The 26,588-nt window shown below is 49.2% G+C and overlaps 1 protein-coding gene across 7 annotated transcripts in view; it reads right to left on the reverse strand.

The window, feature by feature from the left end:
• The window catches only part of PARVG (parvin gamma), a 47,675-nt gene extending 27,167 nt beyond the window's left edge, over nt 1-20,508 (reverse strand). For 3 of the 7 annotated variants that reach the window (XM_006023580.2, XM_006023579.2, XM_006023577.2), the window contains exons 1-3: nt 13,939-14,190; nt 4,721-4,816; nt 4,143-4,207 (exon numbers count right to left, since the gene is read on the reverse strand). In XM_006023580.2, the coding sequence (XP_006023642.1) occupies nt 4,143-4,207; nt 4,721-4,799 (144 nt within the window). In that variant the 5' untranslated portion in view covers nt 4,800-4,816; nt 13,939-14,190. Of the gene's footprint in view, nt 1-2,534; nt 2,647-4,142; nt 4,208-4,720; nt 4,817-13,938; nt 14,191-14,469; nt 14,540-14,633; nt 14,653-20,406 lie in introns of those variants that run through there. The other 4 variants (XM_006023578.3, XM_025204103.1, XM_025204104.1 and 1 more) reach the window with 4 other exon arrangements.
• Between the last annotated feature and the right edge of the window lie 6,080 nt (nt 20,509-26,588).

Consider the following 26,588-nt stretch of genomic DNA (forward strand, 5'->3'; position numbering starts at 1 on the left):
AAAGTTGGCAGGTACTGATGCAAGAAAATGGACAGCCATGCTTTAGCAGCAGCAGGGTCAATCTTCCTCCTGGTTTCTCTTGTCCTGCCTATTTTACCTGGTTCATATTCTGGTCTTCTCTCTTATAGTTCCCACACTATTTCCCTTTTCTATCTCTGTTCACTGTCCAGCTCCATAATCTATAACCCACCCATTCCTTCTGTGACATTTTGAGGTAACCTCACAATTTCCTATTTCTGCTTTCATGATTCTTCCTTCTTTTACCAGAAGAGAAGAAATGGATCAGGAATTCATGAGCTGACTGAAAAAAGGCAGTGTGTTTCTGTGCATATCACTGTTCCTTTTCAGCCAGTGCTTAATGTGTGGGGTCTCTTGGGGTTAGAAATCAAATATTTCAAATTAATTTCACTCAGCAATTTTTTTTATCCAGAGAGCCCGCTGCAAAGGACAACAGACTAGGATTAATTATCCTGGACTCTAAATCTAGGAGCTGAGCCTCAGTACCCAGAATCATGTCCATGCCTGTCTTTTAGTCTTTGCTGACAATATCTAACACACAACAGCAAAGGGATAACATTGCCTAGAGTGTTATCTAGGAATTAAATTCCAGTGCAGCCTCTTAACAGTCTGCATAAATATTAGTCTCAAGCATGAATGATGCAGTGGGAAGACCAATCCAAAGTTACTGGTAGACTGCCATTACAACGTTTTGTTTGAAACACTCTACGGCTATAAAATCTTAAAGTAAGGAGTAACAATAAAGCTCTCTTGTGTGTTAATAATCAGATCCAAGACACTGGTGGGGTAAAGTGGTGCTAAAAGCCTCTAACCACAGCTAGCTGCAAATAGCAAACTACACAAAATAGCTTAAGCAAAATGATTATTTTCATTATAAAAAGGTAGATTGAGTGTGTTTTGTGGATAATATACTCTGCTATATAGTGGGTGCATCTATGTGTGCATATTAATGCATGTAAATAAGCTCTGGAGCTTATTCCAGCCCAAATAAATTGCCTACCCTATCTTAAATTATGCTCTGATCCTCCAGGGGATCCGTCAACTGAGGCATACCCTTACAGAATCAAAGTCTGTGCTTATAAGCATTGTATTTCCCTTGTTGGTTGCTGTATAAACTACCTTCATCATTAAACACCATTTGTGCTTACACACAGTTGTTATTGAATTAACTAGCCAATTGCCCGTCAAGTATGACCGGGGGTGGGGGTTAGCTGGGATGGAGTGCTGCCACTTAACGCTGCAGCTGTTCTGCCTCTTGCAGGGAGCGGGCTGGGGGGAGACAAGGCCAGCGCTGCTGGCTTCGGCTCCCCTACCCTCTGTCCAGTCCTTGTTGCAGCTTTGGAAGCATAGCTGTGCTCCCCTATGCTAGGAGCACTCCAATTGCTGTTTCTGTCAGCCAATCAGAGTGCAAATAAAGCATCACAGCCAGACAGGCAGGCAGGCTTAGGCTTTTATAATATTAGAATATTTGTTTACATCAAAGGAGAAAGTAGCAGTTTCCAACCTTCCCTATTAAGAGTTGTATCATGTAAGTATCACATGTACTCACTGCTTCTCAGCATGCCCCCTTTTGGTGCCTTTTCTGATGATGCCAATCTATTTAGCAGATACATATTAATATAATGCATCTCCTTTTGTGGGTGAAAATGACATCTTAAATGGTGGGTGCTCTCTCTCTGGTGGCTAGGATGCATTTCAGTGTTTCATAATATTTAATGCTCAGATGATGGAATGCTATCCTGTCTATGTAGAAAGGCAAAAATGTACATGGAGCACAGAACTAGGGCCCCACACTGACCCATTTGCTAAAAGCAATAGTAATTATAGGCTGAGCTAAAGACCCAAGGCTCTGAACTGAAAAGGAACTCTCTTATTTTTGTGGATCAAGGAACCTTAGGTATGTATGTAATAGACCTCCTCCCCCTCGGTGCTCAACCTGCAGAAATATAAGATGTTACATTGATGAGCTTTGATTCTTTAGCTGTAAATTAAGCTATAATTTCTCTTGCTCTTAGCTCTGAGGATTCCCTGGTTCCATGGTCCATACTCATACCCGTCCAAATGAAAACCTATTCTCTGAGAACATAGGTGGTATATTAGCCTTGTACTGGTTCTTTGCACAGAAATGAAAGCAATCTTGAATGAACTATTATTTTTATTTTATTAAACCTTTCTACAAACTATTATATATCACTACTTTAAAGTTTTATTACTCAAAGAACAGCATCAAAAAGAATAATCATAATAAAAAAAAGCTCTGAGATGCCTAAAACCTTCAAAGAAACTAACAAATAAATGCTGTTCAGTACTGACAAGCTCTGAAAGTGTACATAATATTAAAAATCAAGAGAACCAGAATTTTCCCAGACTGGAAACCTGCCATCTTCAACTAATACTTAAACTCTAAGATTTGATGATGCATCAAACTTCTGCAGTTCAGGCTAAGAAGCCTAGAGCAGTGGCATAAACAGATGAACTGCATTGCTGAGTCAAAAGTTATGAGCTCCCTTATTCACCTGCCTTAAAAGATTCTTTTAACAGCCATCTCCCCAGCCTACAAACTCAGGTAACTCTGCTTTACCTCCAGCTACTTGAGTCTTGCTGGGCAACAGAACAAAAGAAGCATATCTGAAAATTGAGGCAGAAAGAACAGGGAGGGGAAAGGAAGAGGAATAAATAGATGTGTTATCCTCAAACTGTGTTTTACCTGTAGTTTAATATTCATGGCAACTGAAGTGACCCATTTTGATGCTTCAAAAGCCACCCTGATAACAACATCCAGTGGTATCAGGAAACTAAATATTTCCCCCAAGTGTGTTTCTTTGCTTCTCTAAGGCAGGCTGGGACAATAACCCCATCTCTCTCTTTTTTTTTTTTTTTTTTAAATCTCTTCCTTAAAGGGTCAGAGCTATGACCTTTCTGAACAAGGACAATCCTTGCTACTCCTTGATGTGCCAGATGGCAGCACTGATGAGCAATGCAAAACAATCCCTCTTCCCCAGACAGAAGGAAAACAGATAAATCAGTCACATCTGCAGTTTAAACTTCTGTAAGAGAAAATAGTAGGGCTGTGTGAAGCTTCGGTCCCCGATTTGACTCGGCAGAGATTTGGCCGGATTTGGTGGCCGAATCTCCGAATCTGAATTGAATCAGGAGACTCGTTAATCTCTCTGAATCGAATCGGAACCCTCTGAATCAATTCAGAGCGATTCAGAGATAGACACAGCTTTAAATGTTTTTTCTACATACCTCAAGGTAGCAGGTGGCTCATGAATGCTGCCATGCTGGGTCGCATGGAGCATCCCATAGGAGTGCGGGGTTTCCCCAGCACACACAGCAGCAGGCCCAGAAGCACTTCCAGTCCACTTCCAGATCCGCCAGGGAGCACACTGGGGGACCCCCCTGCAACTCCCCGGCTTGGCAACTGGTGCCTCCTGGGTCTGGGGAGCACCTGGGGTCCCTCTGTGGCCGATCACTTAGCTGGGGAGGGGAATGGGGGGACCCCCCAGTGTGCTCCCCGGTGGACATGGAAGTGGACCGGAATTACTTCCGGTCCACTTCCGAGCACATGGGGGGGCTCCCCACAATCCTGTAGGATGCTCCATCTGTCCCAGCATTGCAGCATTCACAAGCCATGCCTGGTACCTCAAGGTATATAGAAAAAAACATTTAAAGCTGTGTCTACAGCCAAAATCACTGATTCTCCAAATCAGCATCAAACCTTCAGATGTGGATTCAGCTGAATTGGATCAGGGACAGCGATCTGGATCAATGAATTGAATCACTGTCCCCGATTCAGGACGAATCCAAGTGCGATCAAATATGGCTTGCTTCACACACCCCTAGAAAACAGGTTAAACAGTGAAGCTCATAAAAATCTTCAAACACTTAAGAAATCCTTTATTTTGGCAATTTGGCAAGGATGAGTTCAATGTCTCTTATAGGGTATATGAATCCTTCCTCTATACCACCTTCAAATATTGTAAAAAAATCTTCGTGCAAAGATTACTTTAAGAAAAATATAATATAGAAACAGACACATGTGTTCATAGATTTGTAAAACACAGGTCTATAGAATGTAAAAACAGCAAGGATTTATAGGTAAGGAATAAAAGACATGGTACCACTTGTAGTCCTTCCAGTTTCGGGTCATTGCGTGAGGTTGGTTTTATGACTTTTTTCTTTTCTCCTATAAATAGAACAAAAATGTATTCATTATATTCATCTGCTGTGACTAATGCAGTTTTTCTATACCAAATGCCATCAGTTTGATATTACCCCATTTCACTGATTGCAACATGAAAAAGTGCAGTCATTTGTAATGTTAACAGATTCCCTCTGAGGAAGAAAATGGCATATCAGATCATTACAACTGCCATTATACATCATCTTTTCAGGGAATTCAAATCAATGAGACCTAAGTCATACTTTCTAAAAATAAAGAGAAAAGCCACATTTGGCTTGATTGCTGTGCATAAAATATAAGCCTTAGTTAAAGGATTTGCCAAAACTTGCATTGCTTCTTCATGACCTGCCTCAGGAGAGCTGGAAACCAAATTACGTATAAGAGGTTTACTTTCACTTGATTAAACCTGGGAATACTGCTGAAAAACACATGAAATTCATTTGTACAGAGGACTTTTATGTCTGATTCACTGGGTCCCACCTCTGTTTCTTTAGTCCTGGTTCATAAAACACATACCTTGAACAATGTCATTCTCAAATGGCAATTGATTAAATGCAGTGGGCTGTGCAAAAGCATTAAGAAAGTCTGGCTCCATTGTATTATTTTTCACTCCTAGAAAATTGAATGGAAAAAAATTATAAACCATGGTAGAACCAAAATGCATCCTAAAGAGGAAATCGGTATCCAGTGAAATGAGTTCTTTCAGGATCCTTTGGAGCGTTTGTGCATGACCCACTTTTAAACATGCTGCAGAATAAATATATTGAAGCAACTTTAAAAGAAAAATAAAGTTAATCAGGTTTTTCTCCTCCTTTCTTTTTATCATCAAAACATAAAATAAAACCACTACAGTATACAAGAATCTCTTAACTCCAGTCAGTTCTGCTTCATCTGAATTAGATTGGCAAAAGCCTATTTTAACTCAGACAAAAAAAATCCTGTGATTTGAGACATGAGCAGGTACAAATCATAAAAACAGTCAGAACTTATAGATAGATGTTAGGGGTGGGAAAGGACCTTACAGATCATCAGGTCCAGCCCCCTGCACTTGGGCAGGAAAGATTGCTGGGGTCAGATGACTTAACTGATTGAAATGAATAAATCAGGAACATGTTAGATAGCTTAGACTGCATGCATTTCAAAAGGAAATTTTTAAAAAGGCAGACTTTAAGGTTATTTCCCTTCCAAACCACTGTTGCTTCCCCCATAACAATTCGTCATAATAGTTTGACAACATACAGAATGCAGATACGATTTTCAAAATAGATGGGAACAGTGTAAGAGAGCAGCAGCAGCCACAATGAATTTGGAAGAGGTGCAGGGAGGATAGGGACAGTCTCCTCCACCCTCTGGAATTGATTCCAGGACTACTCAAGTCTCTAAATGTCTCTGCTGTCAGCAAGTATTTGTGAACTCCTTCAACCAATTTGTCCCACTTCTGTTCTTCTCAGCTAGGGACAGACATTACACATAAACCGGTTTAATTGATCAGAAACTGGTTTAAACCTATAACAGAACAGATGTTCAGTGCACATAAACCAGTTTGAAAATGCCTGAAACTGGTTTGAGATTAATCTGGTTGAATGTAGCATCAGACTTAACTGATTTGGCTCAAACCAGTTTATGCAATGTATGTCCCAGACCCCTTGCTGGTTTAAAATAAACCAGACTCCCCCAGCATCCTCTCTGGGCTGGGCGGGGCTCTCTGCTCCACACCAGGGCTGCCCCTCCCCTCTGCTCCCTGGCTGGATCTCCAGCAGAGACTTGCAGGCACAGCATAGTTGGCCTGGCTTCCCCCTGCCCTCCCCTCACTGCTCTCTGTTCAAGCAGGAAATCTCCCTCCCCCCATCTCCCACACCAGGGACCCCAGCCTCATGGATCCTAGGCATGTGGTATGCTAGCTAATACAGATGTGTCTCTCCCCAATTTCACTGGGACAGGCAGACAGAACAGTGACCGCTTAGAGCTGTTTGGAGCTAAGCAACAGATCAGTTGGTAAGCTGTTTAAGAGGAGTTTGAAGTAATGGAGAGAGACTATTGTTTTGCTGATCAGGGGATAAACACTTATCACCCCACTGCTGGCTCGCTCACCTGTCAGTTTGCTGCAGACAGTATAAAGAAGCAGGGAAAGCGATTGAAAGATGCATGCACTGCACCCTCTCCCCTTGCCTCAGAGTGCTAGCAGGGGTCTGAGGTCTGGCAACACTCCTGCTCCTTGAGCAGCGAGTGGGGAAAAGTCTGGGATGGTGCAGGCAGACTTCCCTAATCAGGACATCCTGCTGGGGTCTGGTCCCCCCCCCCCCCTCAGCTCAGCACTGTGAAAGGGAAGGAAAGGCTGCTCTAGGATCCCTCAGCTTCTAACCTGAGCCACTGGAGGCATGTGCCTGAATTTCCTCAGTTCAGAGAGAATGTCTGTCCAGTTAGAAACCAGTTCAGCCCAGCCAGGTTAAACTAATTTGCAAAGATTGAATCTATTCAGGCTTAGGCTTTTTCAATGTCTGTCCCTAGCCCTAGTGACTGCACTATCAGAGAATATTAGATGAGGTTAAATTTGTATCATAATGCTATCACACAAAAGGGAAAAAGGTCAAAACAGCCTTTAATTGGCAGATTTCCTAACTCTCAAGTGCTTGACATTAAAAAAAAATTTACAACTTTCTTTGGAGGAAGGAGGAAAAGCAAAAGGAGTATGACAGTCTGGGAAAGCTGTTAGTTTAGCCTGGCAAGATTAAAAAGTTAGAAGATGCTTAACAGTATTTTAAAAATTGAGGGATAATTAAAAAACAGCTCATCTTTCTTTATGCTGTTTTATAACACATAAAGAAGGGAATACCTTATTAAAATAAAGATAGCATACATTTACATATACTCTGGCAGGAAATCAGAGTTGCATGTGGTAACTGAATTTAGAAGAGATTGGATAACTCTGTAATTACCTAAAAAATATGGGCAATATAATCTTGTGCTTCAGCATACAAGCTAGTCATCTGCAGGAGTCAAAAAGGAACTACAATTATCTTTGCTGTCAGCCATACATAATCATTATTGTTTATTTTTTGTACTGCGGTACCATAGCTGCATCATGCAAAGTTCAGCAACTGTACATTGCAAACAGAAAAGGGCTAGGAATGAAAACAGCACTGCAGGACTAAATAAGGTGCAATGTAAAGGTAAGGGCTTCCTCTGAATTGTCATCTCTTGACCCCCAGTGAGGTGGAGCAGAATACCAGATGTGATGGAAAAATAGTCTAACCCAGGTACTACAAATGATTCTTTACTACAGAAGGGAAACACATTTCCTTCTTATTAAAAAATATCTTTTAAGTTTCAGACCAAGAAGCGGAACAGTATATTTAAAGGGAAGAAGAGCTCCCCTTTTTAAACGCTCACCTCTGTGAGCACAGGGGTATGGAATAATTCATAGGTGACGGCACCGCAGCAAATACTACTGCACACAGAACATGGAAAACCTCTGATGTCACATTCCTGCTTTGATGCCTTTAGTATCTTCGTATCACATAGCTGACCCAGCATCTCTCTCTTGGGTTCCAGTAAACATACAGTGTGTTAAGAACATGTGTACAGCCTTTGATAGTTTATTTTTAAAATATGCTGAGAGAGAGAGAGCACACACTATAGAGAAATTCTGATTAGATATTTTCCACACATGAGCCTTGCAAAAGAAAAAACACAAACTTCACAACAAAATGCCAGAGGGAATGTATTTTGCCACAACAATTAAAAAACTAATGTTTGCTGAAGAAATGGAGCAGGAAAAATAAAATAATTAGAAGATGGAGCCATTCATTTTTTCCTCTAAAATAGACAATGATCTACTTGACAGAGGAAATGAATTGAAAGGAAAAAATGTACGCAATATAAAAGGACACTTTCAAATGCCTCAGTGTCAGGTACCTAACTCCAGCTGATTTCAAGGTAGGTGGTGTGGTAGGCCAGTAAGGGATGCTCCTGCACTAAGCCACCCAGCTCACTGCACCCAACCACCTTCCAGGCTCCGAGTGCCTCCCTGGGGGCACCTCACATCTAGGCAGCCCCCTTCCTGGAGCACAGCCACAAGCCTGGGGGGTGACACTGCCACCACCCAGGGTCTGGATTGTTTCTAGGCCCTGTGCCCCCTGGGGTACACAGGCCTGGTAGTCCTAGAGGGTACTCAACCCACTGCAAGAATTTGGGGTGCTTCCCTTAGTCTGAAGCACAAATAGCAGTCTCCTTTAAGCATAATCAAGGGAGACCTCAAGGGGACCCTAAGGCATAATCTAGACCTGTTCCCAGTAAGTCTCCCACACTAGGTACAAAGGAGAAAGTTACGGATTACAAGGAGTAGGTTTGGAATACGGTAGAGGGTAGAGCAGTATCAAAGAATAACCCTCAGAGCCAACAGTGGCATGGTAGCTTTTGATCATGCATCTGAGTAACTGCAAGCTATATATCTAGTTAGATCTCAAGTAGCTTACTCACAAGTATCATCCAGAGGCTGACAGAACTTTACTCTGGAGGCAGGCAGTTTGTAGTGTGTCCATGCATTTCAAGAGACAGAGACAGAGACAGCTGCCAAAGTTCATCTGCTCTCAGTGTCTTCATCATGGCTGCCACCTCTCCTCCTGGGGAGTTTTTAACTTATGGCCTTATGAACTCATTTACCTGATCCAACGAAGGCCAGCGGTTGTTGGCTGCCAGCCAACCAATTTGAAATGCATCACTGGTTGCCAGGTAGACTGGCAGGGTCTCTACCCCCCCTCCCATTCATGATGTCATTACTTAGAACAATAGGGAGTTTAAACCCCCACCCATGCCTGTGAAGCCAGGCACACAGGTCACTTCACTTACTTCATTATGCTGCTTAGCCACTAGAAGGATAGAAAGGTGAAGAATCAAGTTTGAAAGAGAGAGAGAGAGAAAGGGAAAAAACCTGGCACAAAGGGAAAAGGAAGGAGGCTGTGATTGAAATCCACAACAGGAGGTAGGGCAGTGTGAAGCTTCGGTAGCCAATTCGACTCGGAGGAGATTTGGCAGCCAAACCTCTGAATCCGAATCAAACTGGGAGACCCATTAAAAGGTCCGAATCAAATTGGAAGCCTCTGAATCGATTCAGAGAGAGATTCGGCACCGATTTGGAGATTCAGTCGTGGACTAAACAGGCAGCAGTCCTCGACCACACTGGACACAGCTGCTTCCAGCTGGTAAGCTTGTTGCGGTAGGCAGAGGGGGGAGGGAAGGGACATAGTGGGGGGCAAAAATCAATGCCCCCACAGTGAGGGAGGGATTGGGGCTGGGACAAGCTGCCCAGCCAGGGCGGGGGGGCGTGGGATTAAGGCGTTTCTAGGGCGCTTTGGGAGGCTAACCCTAGAACCCCGCTGCTGGGCTGTGCTCTGTGGGGCAGATGGAGCCAGGGCTGTGCTCTGGGTGGCTAACCCCAGCTGCAGCCCAGAGCACAGCCCTGGCTCCACCTGCCACGCAGAGCACAGTGCAGTGGGGGCTATGGAGGGGCTGCAGCCCCTGCTGCCAGCCGCACCCCAGCCCAGGTGCATGCGCCTGCCCCTATTCCCTGCCACTACTCGCCCAGCTGGGATGAAGCTGCAGCTTGTCTGGGAGGCATGGAGTGGCTGGAGCAGCTTCCAGCACTGCATGCAACTTGACTGAGGCAGTGCAGTGGCACTGTCCCGTACCTCACTTCCCCAGCTGGGCAAGTGGCAGGGGAGCAGAACCCCTGCTCCTCGTGCCTTCCGCCCAGAGCAAGCCATGCTTGCATCACACCCCCCTCCCGCCCCCCGCTGGGCAAGCACAGCAGGGCATAGCCCCTGCTCCTAGCGCTGCTGCACCCGCATCCCCCACCTCCCCGCCCCAGTTGGACAAGTGGCGGCAGGGCAGAGCCCCCGCTCCCAATGACGCTGCACGTGTATTGCATACCCCCCGGCCCAGCTGGACAAGCAGTGGCAGGACAGAGTCCCCACTCCCAGCACTGCCACACCCACATCCCACACTCCCCCGCCCCAGCTGGACAAGCACCGGGAGAGCAGAGCCCCCACTTCCAGAGCTGCCGCTGATCCAAAATCAGCTGAATCAAACTGGAACAGTGATTCAAATCACTGAATCAAATCACTGTCCCTCTGAATTGGCCAAATCTGAATCAAATACTTGCTGCTTCACACAGGCCTAGTAGGAGGCCTCCTGCCACTTATGGCTTTGAAAATCTCCCTCATCATTCCTAAAACACACACACTTATTGGAACTCAAAATGTTAGATTCTTTCAATTTTGCTTACTTTTTATACCCAACATTTCCCTTTAATACTTACATTAAAATAACTTATTCTATTCAACACCACTGCTTACATTTAATACAACAATGGTAACTAAAATATAAAAACAAATTCCAGTGGGCCAGACCACAGGTCCATCTAGCCCAGTATTCTTGATCTCATAGTGGCACTGAGCAGATACGAAAAGGAGAGAATATTTATGTAGGGCCTATCCAAACTGATCTGTCTCCTTCACCTCTTCCCTTACAGCTTCCACCATTCACAGGCCTAGGAAGTGCTAATTTGGGGGTGACATTCTTTGCAGGTTGTGTCTGGTTGAAAAAATCAGAGCCACCTTTAAATATTTGAGCCTTGGCATCTCATTTTCTCCATCTGCAAAATAAACAGAGTACACTACTGCACAGGGAATCTGAAAGCATTCATTTGTTAGAAGACTAGACTGAAGTTTCTCCTGTGTAGTAATGGGCAACATGTAGCTGTGTTAGCCCATGCTCCGACTACAGTCTGAATAGTGGCTCAGTAGCAGCCACAGTCACCAGTATGGGTTGCAATCTCCCCATACAATCTTTCACCTTCTTTGGGTATGTGAAATAGTCTACCCCAAACATACGGCCAGAGGAAATAATTTTTCCTCCCTGCCCCCCTCTCTCTCTCTCTCACACACACACACCCACACACACACACACACACACAAATACCATCAAAACCCTTCCCTGCAGCAGTAGCTCTGTAGAGATTTCTATCTCTGATGAGCCCTGATCCCCGATACAAACTAGACCACAAAGGGCATGTCTACACATGCCATTAACAGGCAGCAATAAACTGTGGTGCTTATTGATTATAAGGAATTGCTTACAAGGTTTATAAAGCGATTGCTTATAACAGGGGTCAGCAACCCCTGGCACGTGTGCCAAGCGTGGCATGCAAGGCCATTTTGCTTGGCACACTGTGGCCAGTCCTGGCTCTGGGTAGCTGCTGCCAGTGACGGAGCCCGGGCTGCTCCCAACAAGCCTTGCAGCATCTCCCAGCTGACAGCGGCTCCCCAGAGCAAGGGCCGGATGCAGCCGGGAGGCTCCAAACAGCTGTGCCGGGCTCCAGCATCAACTCCACACCAGCACATGCAGGCGTGCCTCGGAGCGGGCAGTGGGGGAGGTCCCTGCACTGAAGCACCCTTATGCCCCAGCCAACCAACTCAGAATCTACACATAATGATACTGTGCCCGAAAAAACTCCACAGCAGGGTAGTTTATTAGTTTTGTGTCCTCTAATACGGGCATGCATGTAGACACTGACATGTTTACTGGGAAGTTAATTAGGCAACTGAGCAGTAAACATCTCATGTAGACATGCCCAAAGAGGAAATAGGAGGTACCCTGCAGGCCTTTAAACTCCTACATAGGCCTTTGTCGTAATTGTCCTTGACGTATGAAATATATAAAGGGAAAGTGGGCATTAAATTACAGTATGTTATTAAATGTACAGCTATGAACACTATTAAAAATAAATGCATTCATGGTAACCCTTACTTTTAAGGTAAAAGTGAGCTGCTAGATGATCTCTGTGAAATGACCAGGCCCTACAGATGTGGCCTTCTGGAAGATAATGAGATTAGATTGTGTGCCAATCATTTCCCATCCTCCAAGTTTCTTCACCTCATCTTCAATCCACGCCTACCGCTTTTACTCATGTTCTGTCCTTCGGTCTTCCCCCTTGAAATTTCTTTCCATTTGGCTATTTCCTTCCTTATGCCTTCCCCTGGCTTCCAAAAACTGGCGATGGGAGTAGAAATTATTGTAGGGCTACCATCACATTTGTGGCCATCACACTGTTTACTCAGCTTCTGTGTTCTACTTGTACCCCAACATCATGGGTATTTTGTCCATTTAGACCAGGGGTGGGCAAAATCTGGTCCATGGGCTAGATTGGGCCCATGAAGGACTCAATTTCCCAGCAGCCCCTGCCTACATCACAGCAGCTGGTTTCCACAGAGACCCCAGAAGCAGTGGGGCTGTGGCAGTGTGGGGCCATGGAGACTGGTCCCAGTAGTGCTGGAAAGGCATGTAGCTGGGTGGGGAGCTGTACCCTGCCCAGCTGTGCTCCACCCTGGGCAGAGACATGCAGACTGTGGATCACAGCTCTGCCCCAGCTCCAGACCACACTGTCACCACTGCAAGATCCCAGCTCTGACCCTGGAGCAACTCCCTGCCCAGCTACATGCCCTGCCAGTGCTGCTAGGGCCATTCTCCATGGAAAACCTGGCCCCATGCTGTCACCGCACCACCACTACTGGGGTCTCCATGGAAACTGGCTGCAGCAGTGCAATCAGGGGCTGCTAGGAAATGGAGTCTGGCCGTCATCCAGACCCACCATTTTGTCCCCCTGATTTAGACTCAAGCTCTTCAGGCAAAACTATTTTCTACTCTAGTTATGAAACAAACCCCGATTTTTGTTGGGTCCTTATTCACCATTACAATAAATATCTATGCTATTTTTCCTGGTCTCAGTTCCCAAGCTAGCCAAGGTTCAGAGTGCTGCAGGCTATAGCTATAAGGAACCTTTGTCCTGTTGTCTGCTCAGCATCTTGGAAACTCAGGGGTCCTGGTATTTCATAGGAATATTATTTATTAATAACTTATATTTTGAATCAGGCCCTACTGCATTAAAAACTTGATACGTTACATTTCACCTCCAAGGAACAACTCACAACACTCGTGTACATCACAGATAGCTGCCTTCTAAATAGTTATGCATTGCATTAAGAACAATGCAGTAGGAATGTGTTTGAACTTTTCCTACTTCTGTCCTATTTCTATTTCCTATAAGGAATGGAAAAAGGGTTAAAATTTAGGTCTCATACAAACAGGACTATGTATTTACTCTTATAAGGTTCTGCAACACATTCTTTTATTTTTTCTTCATTGCTTTTTATGAATATGCTATTTGATTTAGCCTCACATTCATGTAAGCAATATTTATTAGTACATGGAAACAGGTCTCACACTGAGACAATTACGTGAATATTGTTCACAACTGGATTTGCTGTTGGAGTGTTTAAATAATTTTGGACCTATTATGGTCTCTTCTAGCAAAATTATATAGTTTTGTTCCCTGGTCTCTGTTACTGAGACAGTATCAGAAATTTAGATCCTGATCAAGACAGCAGCCTCTTTACTTATCTCTTTCTGGTGGAATAGCCAATGAATCAGGTTTTGCTGGGTCAAGATTTGGTGAAACATTGTGTACTGTAATGCAAGACTGCCTTTATTGATGAAAAGAGCCAAGATATTGTTCTGCTAGTAAAACAAACATTTCTGTGAGAAAGTTAAATTACTTCATGCTTCCTCTACAATTTCTTTACTATCTTATTCCCCCAAATCATTTATATATAACATTATGCTAGTAACAGTACCACCTTATATATAAATCTAGTAGAGAATATATACAAAGCACTTACTTTTGTAGGCAATATCACTGTGAAGTCTAAACTTTGTAATTTCCGGTTTGAAAAAGACAAAAAAGTTCTGTTGGTAAGCTCAAAATATTAATAAAGAAATGGCCATCAAAATATTTTGAAAGAGAAAGCCGAGACATAGGGAATACACCTAATTTTATAATGCCGGTGTTGGAACACAGCAGTTAGAAATCAAAATGAGAATGAAAAAAGACTAGATATTTTGCATTCAGTTTAAAACAACCTTTTACTTCCTCATTGTATACTATGGTTTTCAGTGATGACGCTGTCCTGTGGTTTTAGCAGGCACAAGGAGTTTGTGCACGAACACTGTTTCATGTAAAATCACTTGCAAAAGTCTCCTTTAACAGTTCTTTTAGTGTTCCCCTATGGTCTTTTCAAGGCACAATTTATGAGAAAGAAGCGTGCAGCCTATTAGGGAAGCTTTCCACAGATTTGCATTGAAATTGTTGCCTTCCATTGAAAGCAGGTTGAATATTATACATAAAGGAAATTACACATAGGACTACTTACATTTGGAAAATGAGAGGACTGTCCCAGAATCAAAAACCCTAAAGACGGTATGTCTCAGCACTGGTAGACCCTGAAATAAATAAAATTTAATGGCATCAAAGGCATATCCAAAATCTAGGTTTTACACTGCCCCTGTATCTCATTCCCACACTATGTCAACCCACTTAAAAAATATCCAGTATGTTAGCGTGTCCATGCAGGGTACCGCCCAATCCCCTGGTTCTTGCCTGCCATGACTTCGATCTTATTGAAGAAAAGGGGAGGGAAGAGATGTTGCAATGATTAGTACCCACAGAAGGACCACGCTTGGTCTATTTCACAATCTAGGTGCTTTTTTATTCTTTCTTTTACAGGGAACCAGGTGGGAGGCAGCAGCTCATCAGAGTTGTTCCTGGGATCACCCCTGTGCTCCAAAGAGGATCCCGGCACCTCAATTGGTACAGTAAGTGTCAATAGGCGTCTCGCCAGCTTGTGGCTGTGTCCTCAATCAGTCTCTGTAGGGTCCCGTTTGAGTCCCCCGCCCTGTGTAGGGTGTCTCCGGGCTCCTTCTTATCCAGGTTACTTGCTGTAACCCCTGGCACTCATAGTCCTTTCCCACTTCCAATAATAAAGAGAAAGTAAAAGGGAAAAAAAAGAGTTTTCTTTCTTTTCTCATGTCTCAGCCCCCTGCCGCTAATTACCTCATTAGTGGCTTGTTACGGGCGACGCCCAGTCTCTTTTGCAGGGCGCTGTGCTGGCGTGCAGATCTGGGAGTTCACCCGCAGTCAGGTCCACAGACCTCTGCCCCAGCTTCCCTCTCCCCTTGAGTTCTGGGTGCTGGGCCAGGTCTCTTCAGGGGTCTGGGCTGGTGACCCCCACCCCCTTTGGCTTCCGAGTTGCCTCACCACGTCCCTGTATGAAGCCGCAGCTTCTCCCCCATGCAGCGGCTCTGTTCTCCCCAGACTCACCGCCACTGCCATGTGCTCCTGGTAGATAGCGGGGGTGGGCTGCTGGTCCTGGGCTCTGGAGTCCCTTGGCCCACGTTGGCCTTGCACTGAGGACCCCTCCTTCGGATCCTTCTTTGCAAGAGTCGCCAGCAGCTCCTCTCTTCTCTGGTGGTGCCTGAAGGCAACTCTCCCTGGGCATCGTCCTCTTCATATCCCTGGGCGCCGAGCCCCATTGGCTCTCCGTGGGCGTGGGGCATCTCCTCACCCTGCCAGACTGCAATGGGGGCAAACCTTTTCAGCTGGCGTGCCACAGATTAACCCTGCACTCTCCCCAAGTGCCACTCCGATCCTCTTCCTCTGGCCAGTCTGCTGGTCTGATTTCTGCTCCCTATTCTGTATTCCTGCCAAAGTTCCTGCTCCATCTTCTGCTTCCTTTCCTATTGGCATCTGTGCTTTCTGTCCCGTCCTAGAGCTGCTGCATGCCATACAAAGGCTGCCTGTGCCACTTTTGGCACTCATGCTACAGGTTGGCGTCCCCTTGTGCACACCACAATATCTTCAATTCCAACTCAGTGGCCACATCTACATAAGAGTAACCAATGTTACTGCGCAGTAAGGTCCTGCACAGGTTTTTTTCTGATGCTGCTGTGCAGTAGCTCATTATTAATGTGTAGTAGCGTTGAGTCATGGTTAGTGCCCCCCAACACTACTGCACAGTAGTTCATTGCTACTGCACAGTAGCATTTATGTAGACACAGTGAGTGTATGTTTTCCTTGCTGAACAATAACAACAATAATACAATGATTACTATTGTTATTACTACTACTATGATGGACTACCACTACTACCGCCACCACCTAACTCTTATTATATTATTACTACATTTTCATTAATACATCTCAAAGCATCTCCTAAAGGCAATCAGCATCATCATATCCATATAATATATAGATAGGGAAACTGAGGCACACAGAGATTATATAATTTGTCTAAGATTACCAAGGTAACCCAGTGTCCATAACAAGACAAAATCCCAGGTCTCTCTAGTCCTAGGCCAGTGCTCTATCCACAAGGTAATTTTTTCACTAACAGCAGGGAGGTGGCATTATTTGGACTACTCATTTTCTCCGAGCACTTCTTTCAAGTAGCAAAGTATATATTTTCATTAATTTCCACTACAGTGACACACTTGCATACCTCTTGGAATCCCCATAATGGTAACAGCCAGTAGCTGCCATGCTCATTCACTAATCAACTTGGTCTGTTTCAGTAACGTGAAAGAACTGACCCCTCCACCTGGATGTTTAGTCCCATATCTTAGAAAATAAGTGGCTGACCCTCATGGGCAGATTTAGAATTTTGAAAAAGGGGGTGCAGATGGGGAGGTGCACCGTCACACATAAAACAATACTTATTTTTCTCCAGTTATAAAGTAGAACCTTTACTAATATGCTCGGAGCCTAAGATTGTATCATTTAGTTTAAATTGAAGCAAAAAAATATATATAACTTCATTGCAATGAGTTAAAAACAGTCTGTAGGTCTGTGAAATAGGAGCTTCATTACCAGAAACAGCTAACAGACAGCAGAATTGTAGAACAAATGATAACTCGAACAGTTGAACATCAAGACCATTAAAAAGAAGGGTCATTAACACCTGTGGGATGAAAAGTTTAGAAGGGGCCAGGTAGATTATAATCAGCCATGAAGTCAATTGACTCAGCACTGCTGCACTAGAAATGGTGCTGCTACTGCTAGGCAGCTGGTTCTAAACTTTGGTGGAGCAGGAATCAAAGGGAGTGCAAGTGCACCAGTGCATCCTTCCTGGACCCGCCCCTGCTGACCCTCAACTTTATCTAAGTTCCTACCACTTACTGAAATCCATGGGAGTTGTGGTGCTAAATACTTGTTAGGAACTGACATTCAGGGCACAACCAGATGAGTGTGCACATGCCTCTTGCAGCAACTCAAAGCCCTTTCAGGTGCTGCAAGAGGCATGTGTGGGAACAAAAAAAATGTTCCCCGCACTGCAAATTTGTAGTGCGGGGGCAAAATTAGACCCCTGAATATCCAGGGGTCAAAAAAAACAAAAAAACAAAAAAACCCTTGGGGGGAAAAATGCAGGGAAACTGGAGGCTCGGGTCCTCCACAGAGGTAACCAATCAGAGGGTCTCTATGGTAGGTCCTCGCCCAAGTGCTGAAGCATGCTGCCTGCCCAGTGTGCCAGCCACAGAAAGCTGGACCTGGGGCCCGTGCGGGTAAGTAGCAGGGGCGGGCAGGGACTGGTGGAGGGGACCATGGGGGCCGCAGCTGGTCCCACCCCCTGCCCACTCCCCAAGCCCCCTGGATCACTGCCCCACCCAGCCATATCCCCAGCCTGCCCCCAAGCCCCACAACCACAACCACTGCCCCACCCAACCTCACCTCCTGCCTGCTCCCCTAGCCCCACCCCAATGGCTGCCTCACTCATCCCCATGAAAAAAAAGAAAAAAGCCCCACACTCACCAGCAGCAGCTGCTGTTGGGGTCACTGGGGCCTCATGTCAGAGCCACCCTGCACAGCAGGGGGCAGCAAGGACCAGTCCTGGAAGCCTGGTACCCGCACTGCCTCATCATGTGGGTGTGGCATGGGTTGGCAGGGCACCACACAGTTCTGCGCGCTATTGAGCAGCTGGGGCCACTGCAGATGTCACCTGGGTCTGGCACCACTCAGCCCGAGTGGCTCCAGCTGCCTGAGAGTACATGGAGCAATGTGGTGTCCTGCAACCTGGACTGCACCCATGCAACGGGGCAGTGGCAGTGCAGGTGCCAGGCCCCCACTACCCCTGCTGTGGGAGGGGGCTCTGCCATGAGGCCCCAGTGACCCTGACAGAAGCTGCTACTGCCGGTGAGTGCGGGGTTTTTTGTTTGTTTTTTTAAAGTGCTACAAGGCTGGGGCCAGGTGGGTTAGCCATCAGGGGAGCTACAGAAGCCAGCAGAGGATTGGGTTGGGGGAGCAAGTGGGGGTGGTATATGTCTTTTGTTTTAATTGTGGAGGAACATGGATTTTGGGGTATTTTACAGAGTGACTTCTGGATTTTTTTTATCAGGGATTTTTCAGTTTTCAAATAGGGAACACCAAGATTCCTGCTAGGAAGGCAAGTGGCAGGATGCAGCTAAAGGAGCCTGCTCAGAGCTGGCATCTTGGACCCAGCTGGAGGGGGCTGGCTTCCTGGACAATTGAGCCAGGAGGACATGCCTTGACAATTCAAAGCAGGCTACCACACCGGGAACATCTTCCAGATGATAGCTGTCCAGATGGCTGGGCAGGGGAACACATGGCAGTAGTGCCACACAAAGGTGAACTCTACAGCCACGGCCCATTGGCAGCTGGTCCAGAGGCGCAGATGCCTCTACTGGCTGTACAGTCCCCATCTGGGTCTGGCTGTGACCTGCTGTGTACCTGCCAGGCAGCAGCCCTGACTGCCAGACTGCTGCAGTGGGTAGAGGATGCAGGGAAGTCAGGGCTGTTTCAGCAGTCCAGCTGGCACAAGGGGTAGGTACCAATTGGCCAGGCCCCAAAAGCTCCTGTCTATTTGTCCATTCAAAATGGCTGTGGGCTCCAAGGCCCACCCAGTAAACTAGTAGCCCCCACTATATGAGGGCTCAGGCATGAATGGAACAACTGATTTCATGGGACAACTAAGGGAAAAACAAGGATAGGAGTGACATGGGGGTCAAAGAGTCAAAACATGAAAGTAAGTGCTCTGGAGGACACTGAGCAGATCTCCATGGGCACTAGGCCAACCCTAAACACTCAAGCCCCAGCATGGCCCGGGCCCAGACTAGGTAGTGATTGCTGAAGGGGATCGGCTGGATGCCAGAAGAGTGGGCCTGGGCAAAGTGCAGCAAACAGATATAAACCCAGTCCAACTGGGAATGGCATACCTGCTCCTCCCCCACCCTCACATAGGTGAAGGCAGGGGAGCCAGCAGGGTGACAGGCATGCCATACATCCAACACAAGCCCCCTCTCCATCTCCTTTTGTGCAGCAGCCTCCGAGGCAAGGAAAAAAGACCCCTTTGCCATGAAAGCGGGAGGCTGCCACGATCTTGGAGGCCTCCCACTACCCAAGCCAGGGCCTGCACCCAGGTCTCAAAGTGCAGTTTCTCCCACTTGGGCAGTTGGCACTTCACCCCGTGCCTGCAGATGAGTGTCAGAAATGGAGCCCCATCACCCGAGCTAGTGGAGGGTCCAGGCCCCCTGGCTTCAGGTCACCCCGCAGCCACCTGCGCATAGCTGCGGTTCCCCTGCTGGGGGGCCGCAGCTAGGGCCAGAGGCAGGCCGAGTGGGTGTGCTCACTGGTGTAGCGCACCTGGTTCTGTCAGGCGCTGCTGGTCTAGGCTTGGGGGCAGGGCCCCTGCCCTTCCCACCCTCAGCTGTGGAGGAGGCTGAAGAGGAACCCTTCCCACCACCTTTGCCCTTGGTTCCTGATGGCAGGAGAGGGGGCTTTAGAACCCCCCCGAGGGGGGGGGGGGCTGGCCAAGGGAGACTCCCTGGCCCTGCTGTCTCCCTGCCGGAGTCCCGCCTGCCTCTGCAGCGGAGGCTGCAGGCTTCTCTACCACCAGAGGAGGTTTGTTGGACTTCGCCTCTGGGATGGGAGCTATAGGGGTATGCATCCCCTTGGGGGTTTGGCTGGGATCTGCCCCCATAGTGGGGGCTGCAGGAAGTTCTGTGGGGGCATCTTCCGCCCCCAAAGAATGTTTCTGCCCTGCCATAGTTTCACATGAGCAGGCAGAAAACAATAAAGAAAATAAAGATATGCAGTGGGGCTGGTGAATCTAGTAAGGCAGGCTGGGTACTGAAGCTCACTGAGCTACAGCCCCACAGGAAAAAAAAACTGGGAGGGCGATGCTTGGGGAATGTTGGGGAGGGGGAAAACACACAGACACACACATGGAGCAAGGAGACTCAAGCAGGCTTACCCAGCCACACAACAAACACAAGGGCAGGGAGTGGACCACAGGACTTACCACACAAAAGGCAAGAACACACAGGGGAGGCTGCTGAGGCAGAAGTAAAAGATGGCTGGACCAGTGGAGGGGCTTTACTTGTTGAAGATCAGTCTGTGAGCCCCACAGGTCTCCAGCCAGGCTCTCAGCAGCAGAGGAATAGGCAGGAAAAACAAAGCAGGATAAGATGCAGTGAGGCAGACCTGGAGGAGGGCAGGAGCAATCAGTCAATTAGGGAGTAATCCAGTGCAGGTGTGGTGTCAGGTGGTGCAAGGTAGTGCAGCAAGGAAAATCTCTCATCCTGAGAGGGGGCAGCAGCAGAAAAATGGAAGCAGCAGCCGTGATGGTAGTAGCCACCCAGTTCAGCCACTCAGGGTATGCTTCAGGTAAAAGTGGAGATTAAGGCTGGGAGTGGCCTGCTAATGCAGCTAGGGCAGGCAAGGCACCTTTAGGTTCTGGCAGTGATGGTGGGGGAGGGGTCCACAGGCAGCGCAGGTTCCCTCCCAAGGCTGTCCCCCAACCACAGCTTGGAGGTGGGCTGGGCAGCAGGACATAACAGGGGTGTGGTGCAGTCCAGTGGGCCCCTTCCTGAGGGAGCAACAGCATGCAGCAGAGGACCCCCTTGTGGAGGGAGCAGCAATAGCAGCAGCAACAGCAGCCCAAGGCAGAAAGGGGTGCTGCCAACTTACACCCAAAAGCTCTAAGACCAAGCCAGCAGCTAGCAGTAGCCAGAGGCAGGAAGGGGTCTGGCCATCTTCTCCCCAGAAGCTCCTTTCTATTTGTCCATCTGATTACCATGGGCAAGCCCCACCTGGCTAACTAGTAGCCCCTTTTTATGGGGGCTAATGGACGAATGGAACAAAAAAATACTTGGGACAACTAATAGCAGAAAAAAAAAAAAGACAGGATAAGAGTGACGTATTGGTTATAGGTTAAAAATGAGAAAAGTAGTTCGCCAGAGAGGGACACCAAGCAGAGCCCCCCAGGCCACACCCACTGGTCCCTTAAGGCATCCAAGGAGCTGTTGGACGCTGCCCACTGGTGTTCTGCCTGGAAACATGCACGGACAAGGCAGAGGAAAGTGGCCCCGCAGTCTTCCCAGCCAGAGCATCCTTCCTGGTCAAGTACAGGGCCCACTTGGCTGGGCCAGGAGGAGGTTGACCAGGAGGTCCGGGGACTTGGTGGGGCCACAGATGGGGTGGCCAAAAATTCAACCAGAACCTCAGAAGGAGGCTCTGGAGGTGAAGGGGCTGCAGCCTGGTACACTTAACGGCCATGTGGGCCAGGGCCTCCCTCTGCCTGCAGAAGGGGCAGGAGACCAGGGTGTCCATGAAGCTCGCCACATACACACCTGTGGCGATGGCTCCATGGAGGAGCTGCCAGCTGAGGTCCCCAGTGGCTCATGGGTTGAGGGTGGAGTACAGACTCAGCCACTGGGGGGCCCTAGCCACGCCCCCGCCGAGCCTGGGAGGGACACGAGGGCAGAATAATGGACAGTGCAGTGCACGAGCATGTAGTGGTGACAGCGATGGACGGTGGAAAAGCTGATTGATCTGGTGTCCTCCAGCTAGCTCAGGTGGTGGAGCAGGAAGCATCATGAATCCAGGTGAGGCACTGGCCCCCCCGACAAACTCTGGTGGGCTGGAGGACATGGGGCAGGCAGGGCCACTACTGCACAGGACCTGGTCAACGAAAGGACCAGATGGCAGGTTGCACGTGTTGTGGGTAGACACACGTGCTGGGCCAGCACAGGGGGGCCACCCACTCCCACCTATTGTAGTCCAGGAGATCTCCAATATGGGTGACACCAGCCAGGATCAACCTCCGTAGCAACATGAGCGCCCCTGCCGTTGGGACCTGTAGCTGGGGGTTCCAGAGGAGGGGCTCGACAAGCAGATCAGCACCCTGGGTGACTGCTGCGGGGGACATGGAGGTGGAGACCAGCCTCCAGGGCTGGAGGAGATCCTGGTATAAATCTGGCAGCCCTTGCAGGTCCTGCAGGAAGAAGCCCCACAGGCTGAGGTGCCAGTCATACCGGAGCCCCTGGAAGTTGTGAAGGAAAGCACTCCCCAGGTGGCCCCATGCTGTGTGGCTGCCAACACCGTATAGTAGTCACTGCAGGGCCTGAAGGTGGAATGCCAAGTCCTGGCTGCGCAGGCAAATCAGGAGGCCGTGGCCGCCCTCCCACAAGGAGGCTCAGGACCTCTGCAGTGACCCACTGCTGTCCCAGCCAGAAAGACTCTAGTGCCCATCTCTGGAGTCCTGCCAGGACCTCAGGAGGCACAGGCAGCGTGTGTAAGCAATGCCGGAGCATGGACAGGACCAGCTGGTTCAGCATCAGCACTCTCCCACATAGGGAGAGACATCTCAGGAGCTCTGCCCATGCCCAGAGCTGCTCCACCACCCTTGCCTCCAGCTGGTGCCAGTTCTCTGGCGGGGAGGGGTCTGTGGGGGACAGGTAGACTCCCCCCAAGTAGAGCAGTGAGCCCATATTCCAGCAGATCCCGTGAAGCGTGGGTGGGAGTGAGCCCACCTGCCACCTACCACCAGGCCAAAGATCTTGACCCAGTTGACCTGGGCCAAAGAAGCTGCTTAGTACAATGCTTGGCAGGTCTCCACCTGTGCCAGGTCGCCCGAGTCCTGGACCATGAAGAGTACATAGTCAGCATATGTTGACAGGACCAGCTGCACCACCAGCTCCCAGAGCATCAATGCTACCACCCATTTTTGCAGGAGAATGAGGAAGGGCTCCAGGGCCAAGGCACACAGCTGGCCTAGCAGCTGGCAGCCTTGACACACCCCTCTCCTGAATCAGATGGGCTCCATCAGGGTCCAGTTGAGCTTGACCAAACATTCAGCAGAGGTGTACAGCACCTGGAAAGCCCACACAAAGCGGGGCCTAAAGCCAAAGGCACGCAGCATGCCGAGGTACCCATGATCCACTGTCAAATGCCTTCTCTTGGTCTAGGGACTGGAGGGCAAAAGACAGGCCCTCCTGGCACACTAGCTTCAGGAAGTCCCAAACCAGGTACAGGTTGTCTAAGATGGAATGTCTGGGTACAGACTGCAGGCACAGCAAGATGGCCTTCGCTACCACCTTGTAGTCTGTGCAGAGGAGGGATACAGGATGCCAGTTCCTCAGGTCATGGGGATCCCCCTTCTTTGGCAGGAGGGTCAGCATCGCCCTCCGGCACAACAGGGAGAGTTCCCCACATCCCTCAGATTCAGCCCAGACCGTGGCAAGGTCCAGGCTGAGGACCTCCCAGAAGGCCCGCGCACGCGAGCACATCTTGCCTGGATCCGGGAGGAGGTGCTGTCATCCGCCAGAAGGCAGACGATGTACTTCCTGGCCCCCCGCCTCCTCTCCAGGAGAAAGAGGAAGCGGGAGCCACGGTCCATCTTCTGAAGGAGCTGGACGTGCGAGTGGACAAACGCACCACGGGCACTGTGGTTGTCCAGAACACAAAGTTCTTCCTACCTCTCCCGACACTCTCCACAGAAGGATGGTTTGGTTGAGTTGGTAGTCAGGCACCTCTCCAGCTCTAGCACTTTCCGCTCGAGCCAGGGGGTGGAATAGACAGTTCAGCAAGGGGCCGCCTATAGATCCGGGCGTTGCAGTTTTTGGGCCTCTTGCCTTCCCCTGCCAGCACCCTCGCAGTGGCGAGGAGGCTGTCAAAATCTCCCCAGCAGTCCAAGGCTAGCTGTACCTTTCTGGTGAACCAGCGGGTGTAATCAAGGTCAAGAAATTCAAGTAGCTCATCCCTGGGGACCACTGAAACAAAGAGGTCTGCAGGCTCCATGGAGCCTGCTGGTTCTTGGGCGTCCTCCTCCTGGTCCTAGAGCTCAGAGGGCTCCTTTGGTGCCATCTGAACCCCCCGATCTGCTAAGATACCAAACTCTGGTAGGGATTGGGAGAGTTCTGCAGCCCCCTGGGACAGGGGTGGGGGGTAAGGGTGCAGGTGCACTCCTTCACAAAATGGTGGATTAGAGCTGGAGCCTAGAGGGGCGGGGGTCTGTGCAGGGTCCCCAATGAAATCGACCGACCCAAAGATTAGGGGACCCCACTGTGACCCTCTGGTGTGGGACTATGGGGCAGGCTGGAGGTGGTTTTCCTGGGAGGGGGAGGGAAGAGAGCCACCATGCACTGGTGTGGGCTCTGGTATCTGCCGCGGGGTCCTGGGAGGGAGAAGGTCCCCTTTCAGGACTCACTGGGGTGAGCCCCAGGTCCTCTGTATCCCCTAGATCAGAGGGAGGAGGCTCTGCTGCCAGGCCTTCCTTTGGGTAGGCCTCAGCCTTGGCGCCCGTGGTTTCAGGGGGTAGGCCTTTGTCAGCAGAATGAAGGGCTTCCCCCATGGGCTCCTGTTCGGGACTATCCAGCAAACCCAAAACCTCCAACATGGGGATCACCTGTTTGATCTTTCCCAGGGGTGGGTGTCAGACAGAGGTGGGGAGGCCCCTGGAGGCTGGGCCACTCCTTCCCCACCCTCCGCCATGTGGTTGTCTTGGGAGGGGGAGAAGTCATCCACATCAGAGGGCTCCAGCTGTGCCGAGGCCTTCCTCTTGCTTTTACGTCTGGAGGGGACCTGCACCCACTCAGCTATGGGGTGGTCCTCAGGTGGACAGGATCCAGCAAGAAAAAGGTGAGGGATGGGGGGCTGGGGAAGCCACAATGGGGGTATGACTAGGGGCAGGGGGGCCCTGCTCCATCTCTCCCCCCAGTTGCTGGTGCCCTCCCTGGGTCCCTTGAACTTATGGGTGGGCTTGTAGTTGTGGCTGGTGTGCCAGGGGGGCCTGAGGGGGGTGGGGCACCAGTGGTAGGGGCACCCCTCTTTCCAGTGGGACCTGGAGATGCCCTCCCCACCTGGCCCATGGGGCACTCATGATGCAAGTGCCCTGGGGCACGGCACCAGAAGCACTGCAGGTCCCCCGGTGTATAGAAAGTCCTCACCAAGGCCCCCTGATAAAGAATTACCAGGCACCCCTCAGCCTCCAGCCACGCTCCTGCCGCCAGCTTGATCACGACCTGGAGACAGAAAGAGCGCATCTGGCAGAGGCCAGGGTCTCGGCACCCCAGTGAGAGGGCCATCACTGAAGATAATTCTACCCAAGGTTTGGAGCTAGGAGAGAAAGGCCCAATTGGGGATATAGGAAGGGATGGAGCTGAGAATCACCCTGGTCCCCAGCTCTTCTAGAGGCTCAAGGGGGACGGAATCACCCTTCAAGACAAGCCCCCTCTCCACCACCTTTTGTGCAGCGGCCTCCAAGGCAAGGAAAAAGACCCCCTTGCCATGAAAGTGGGAGGCCGCCATGATATTGGGGGACCCCACTACCCAAGCCAGAGCCTGCACCCAGGTCTCAAAGCACAGGTTCTCCCACTTGGGCAGTTGGCACTTTACCCCATGCCTGTGGGCGAGTGCCAGAAAGGGAGCCCCACTGCCCGAGCTGGAAGGGCCAGTGGTGGAGGTTCCAGGCCCCTTGGCTTAAGGTCTACCCGCAGCTGCTGCAGTTTCACATGAGGGCAAGGAAGCCGATCAAGAAAAACAAAATATCCTGTGGGGCTGGTGAATCTAGTAGGGATGGACTGGGGTTGTGGGGCAGAAGGAGGATAGGGAGGAAGGGGGCTGAAGCCCCACAGGAAAAAAAAAGAAATGGGAGGTCTATGCTTTGAAAATGTGGCGGGGAGGGGACACACACACACACACACACACACACACACACACACACACACACACACAGACGGGGGGAAAAAGAGGGCGCCTTCACCAACACAAGGTCAGGAGGACTGGACCACAGGATTTACCACAAGTGCAAAAAACACACAGGGAAGGCTGCTGAGACAGGTGTGTCTCGGACGGCCAGGGCCGACTCGAGTTATGCTCGTACGTCAGGGCGGGCTGGTGAATGGAGAGGCAGACACAACTTATTGGTTGTAAAAAACTTTACTCACGCCGCTTGCAATCACGACGCAGGTGGTCCAGTCGTCGGAACAACCACACGAGTTGTTCCAGCTGGCGGGGCCCAAGCCAGTTAATCCGTCCGGAATTCAAAGCCGGCGGGGAAAGGGGTAAGTCGGGGTTGCGCTTGGTGATGGGAAGAAAGATCGATAGGTGATCAGTCTATCGATCGGCAGCCGCAAGGCAGATAACTTCAGAGACACTCTGCAGCGTGCTCAAAGCTCTTCGACTTGGGCGGAAGTCGCGCGG

This window comes from Alligator sinensis, unplaced genomic scaffold, assembly GCF_000455745.1.
Source record: "Alligator sinensis unplaced genomic scaffold, ASM45574v1 scaffold975_1, whole genome shotgun sequence".
In the NCBI taxonomy this organism is placed as follows: Eukaryota; Metazoa; Chordata; order Crocodylia; family Alligatoridae; genus Alligator; species Alligator sinensis.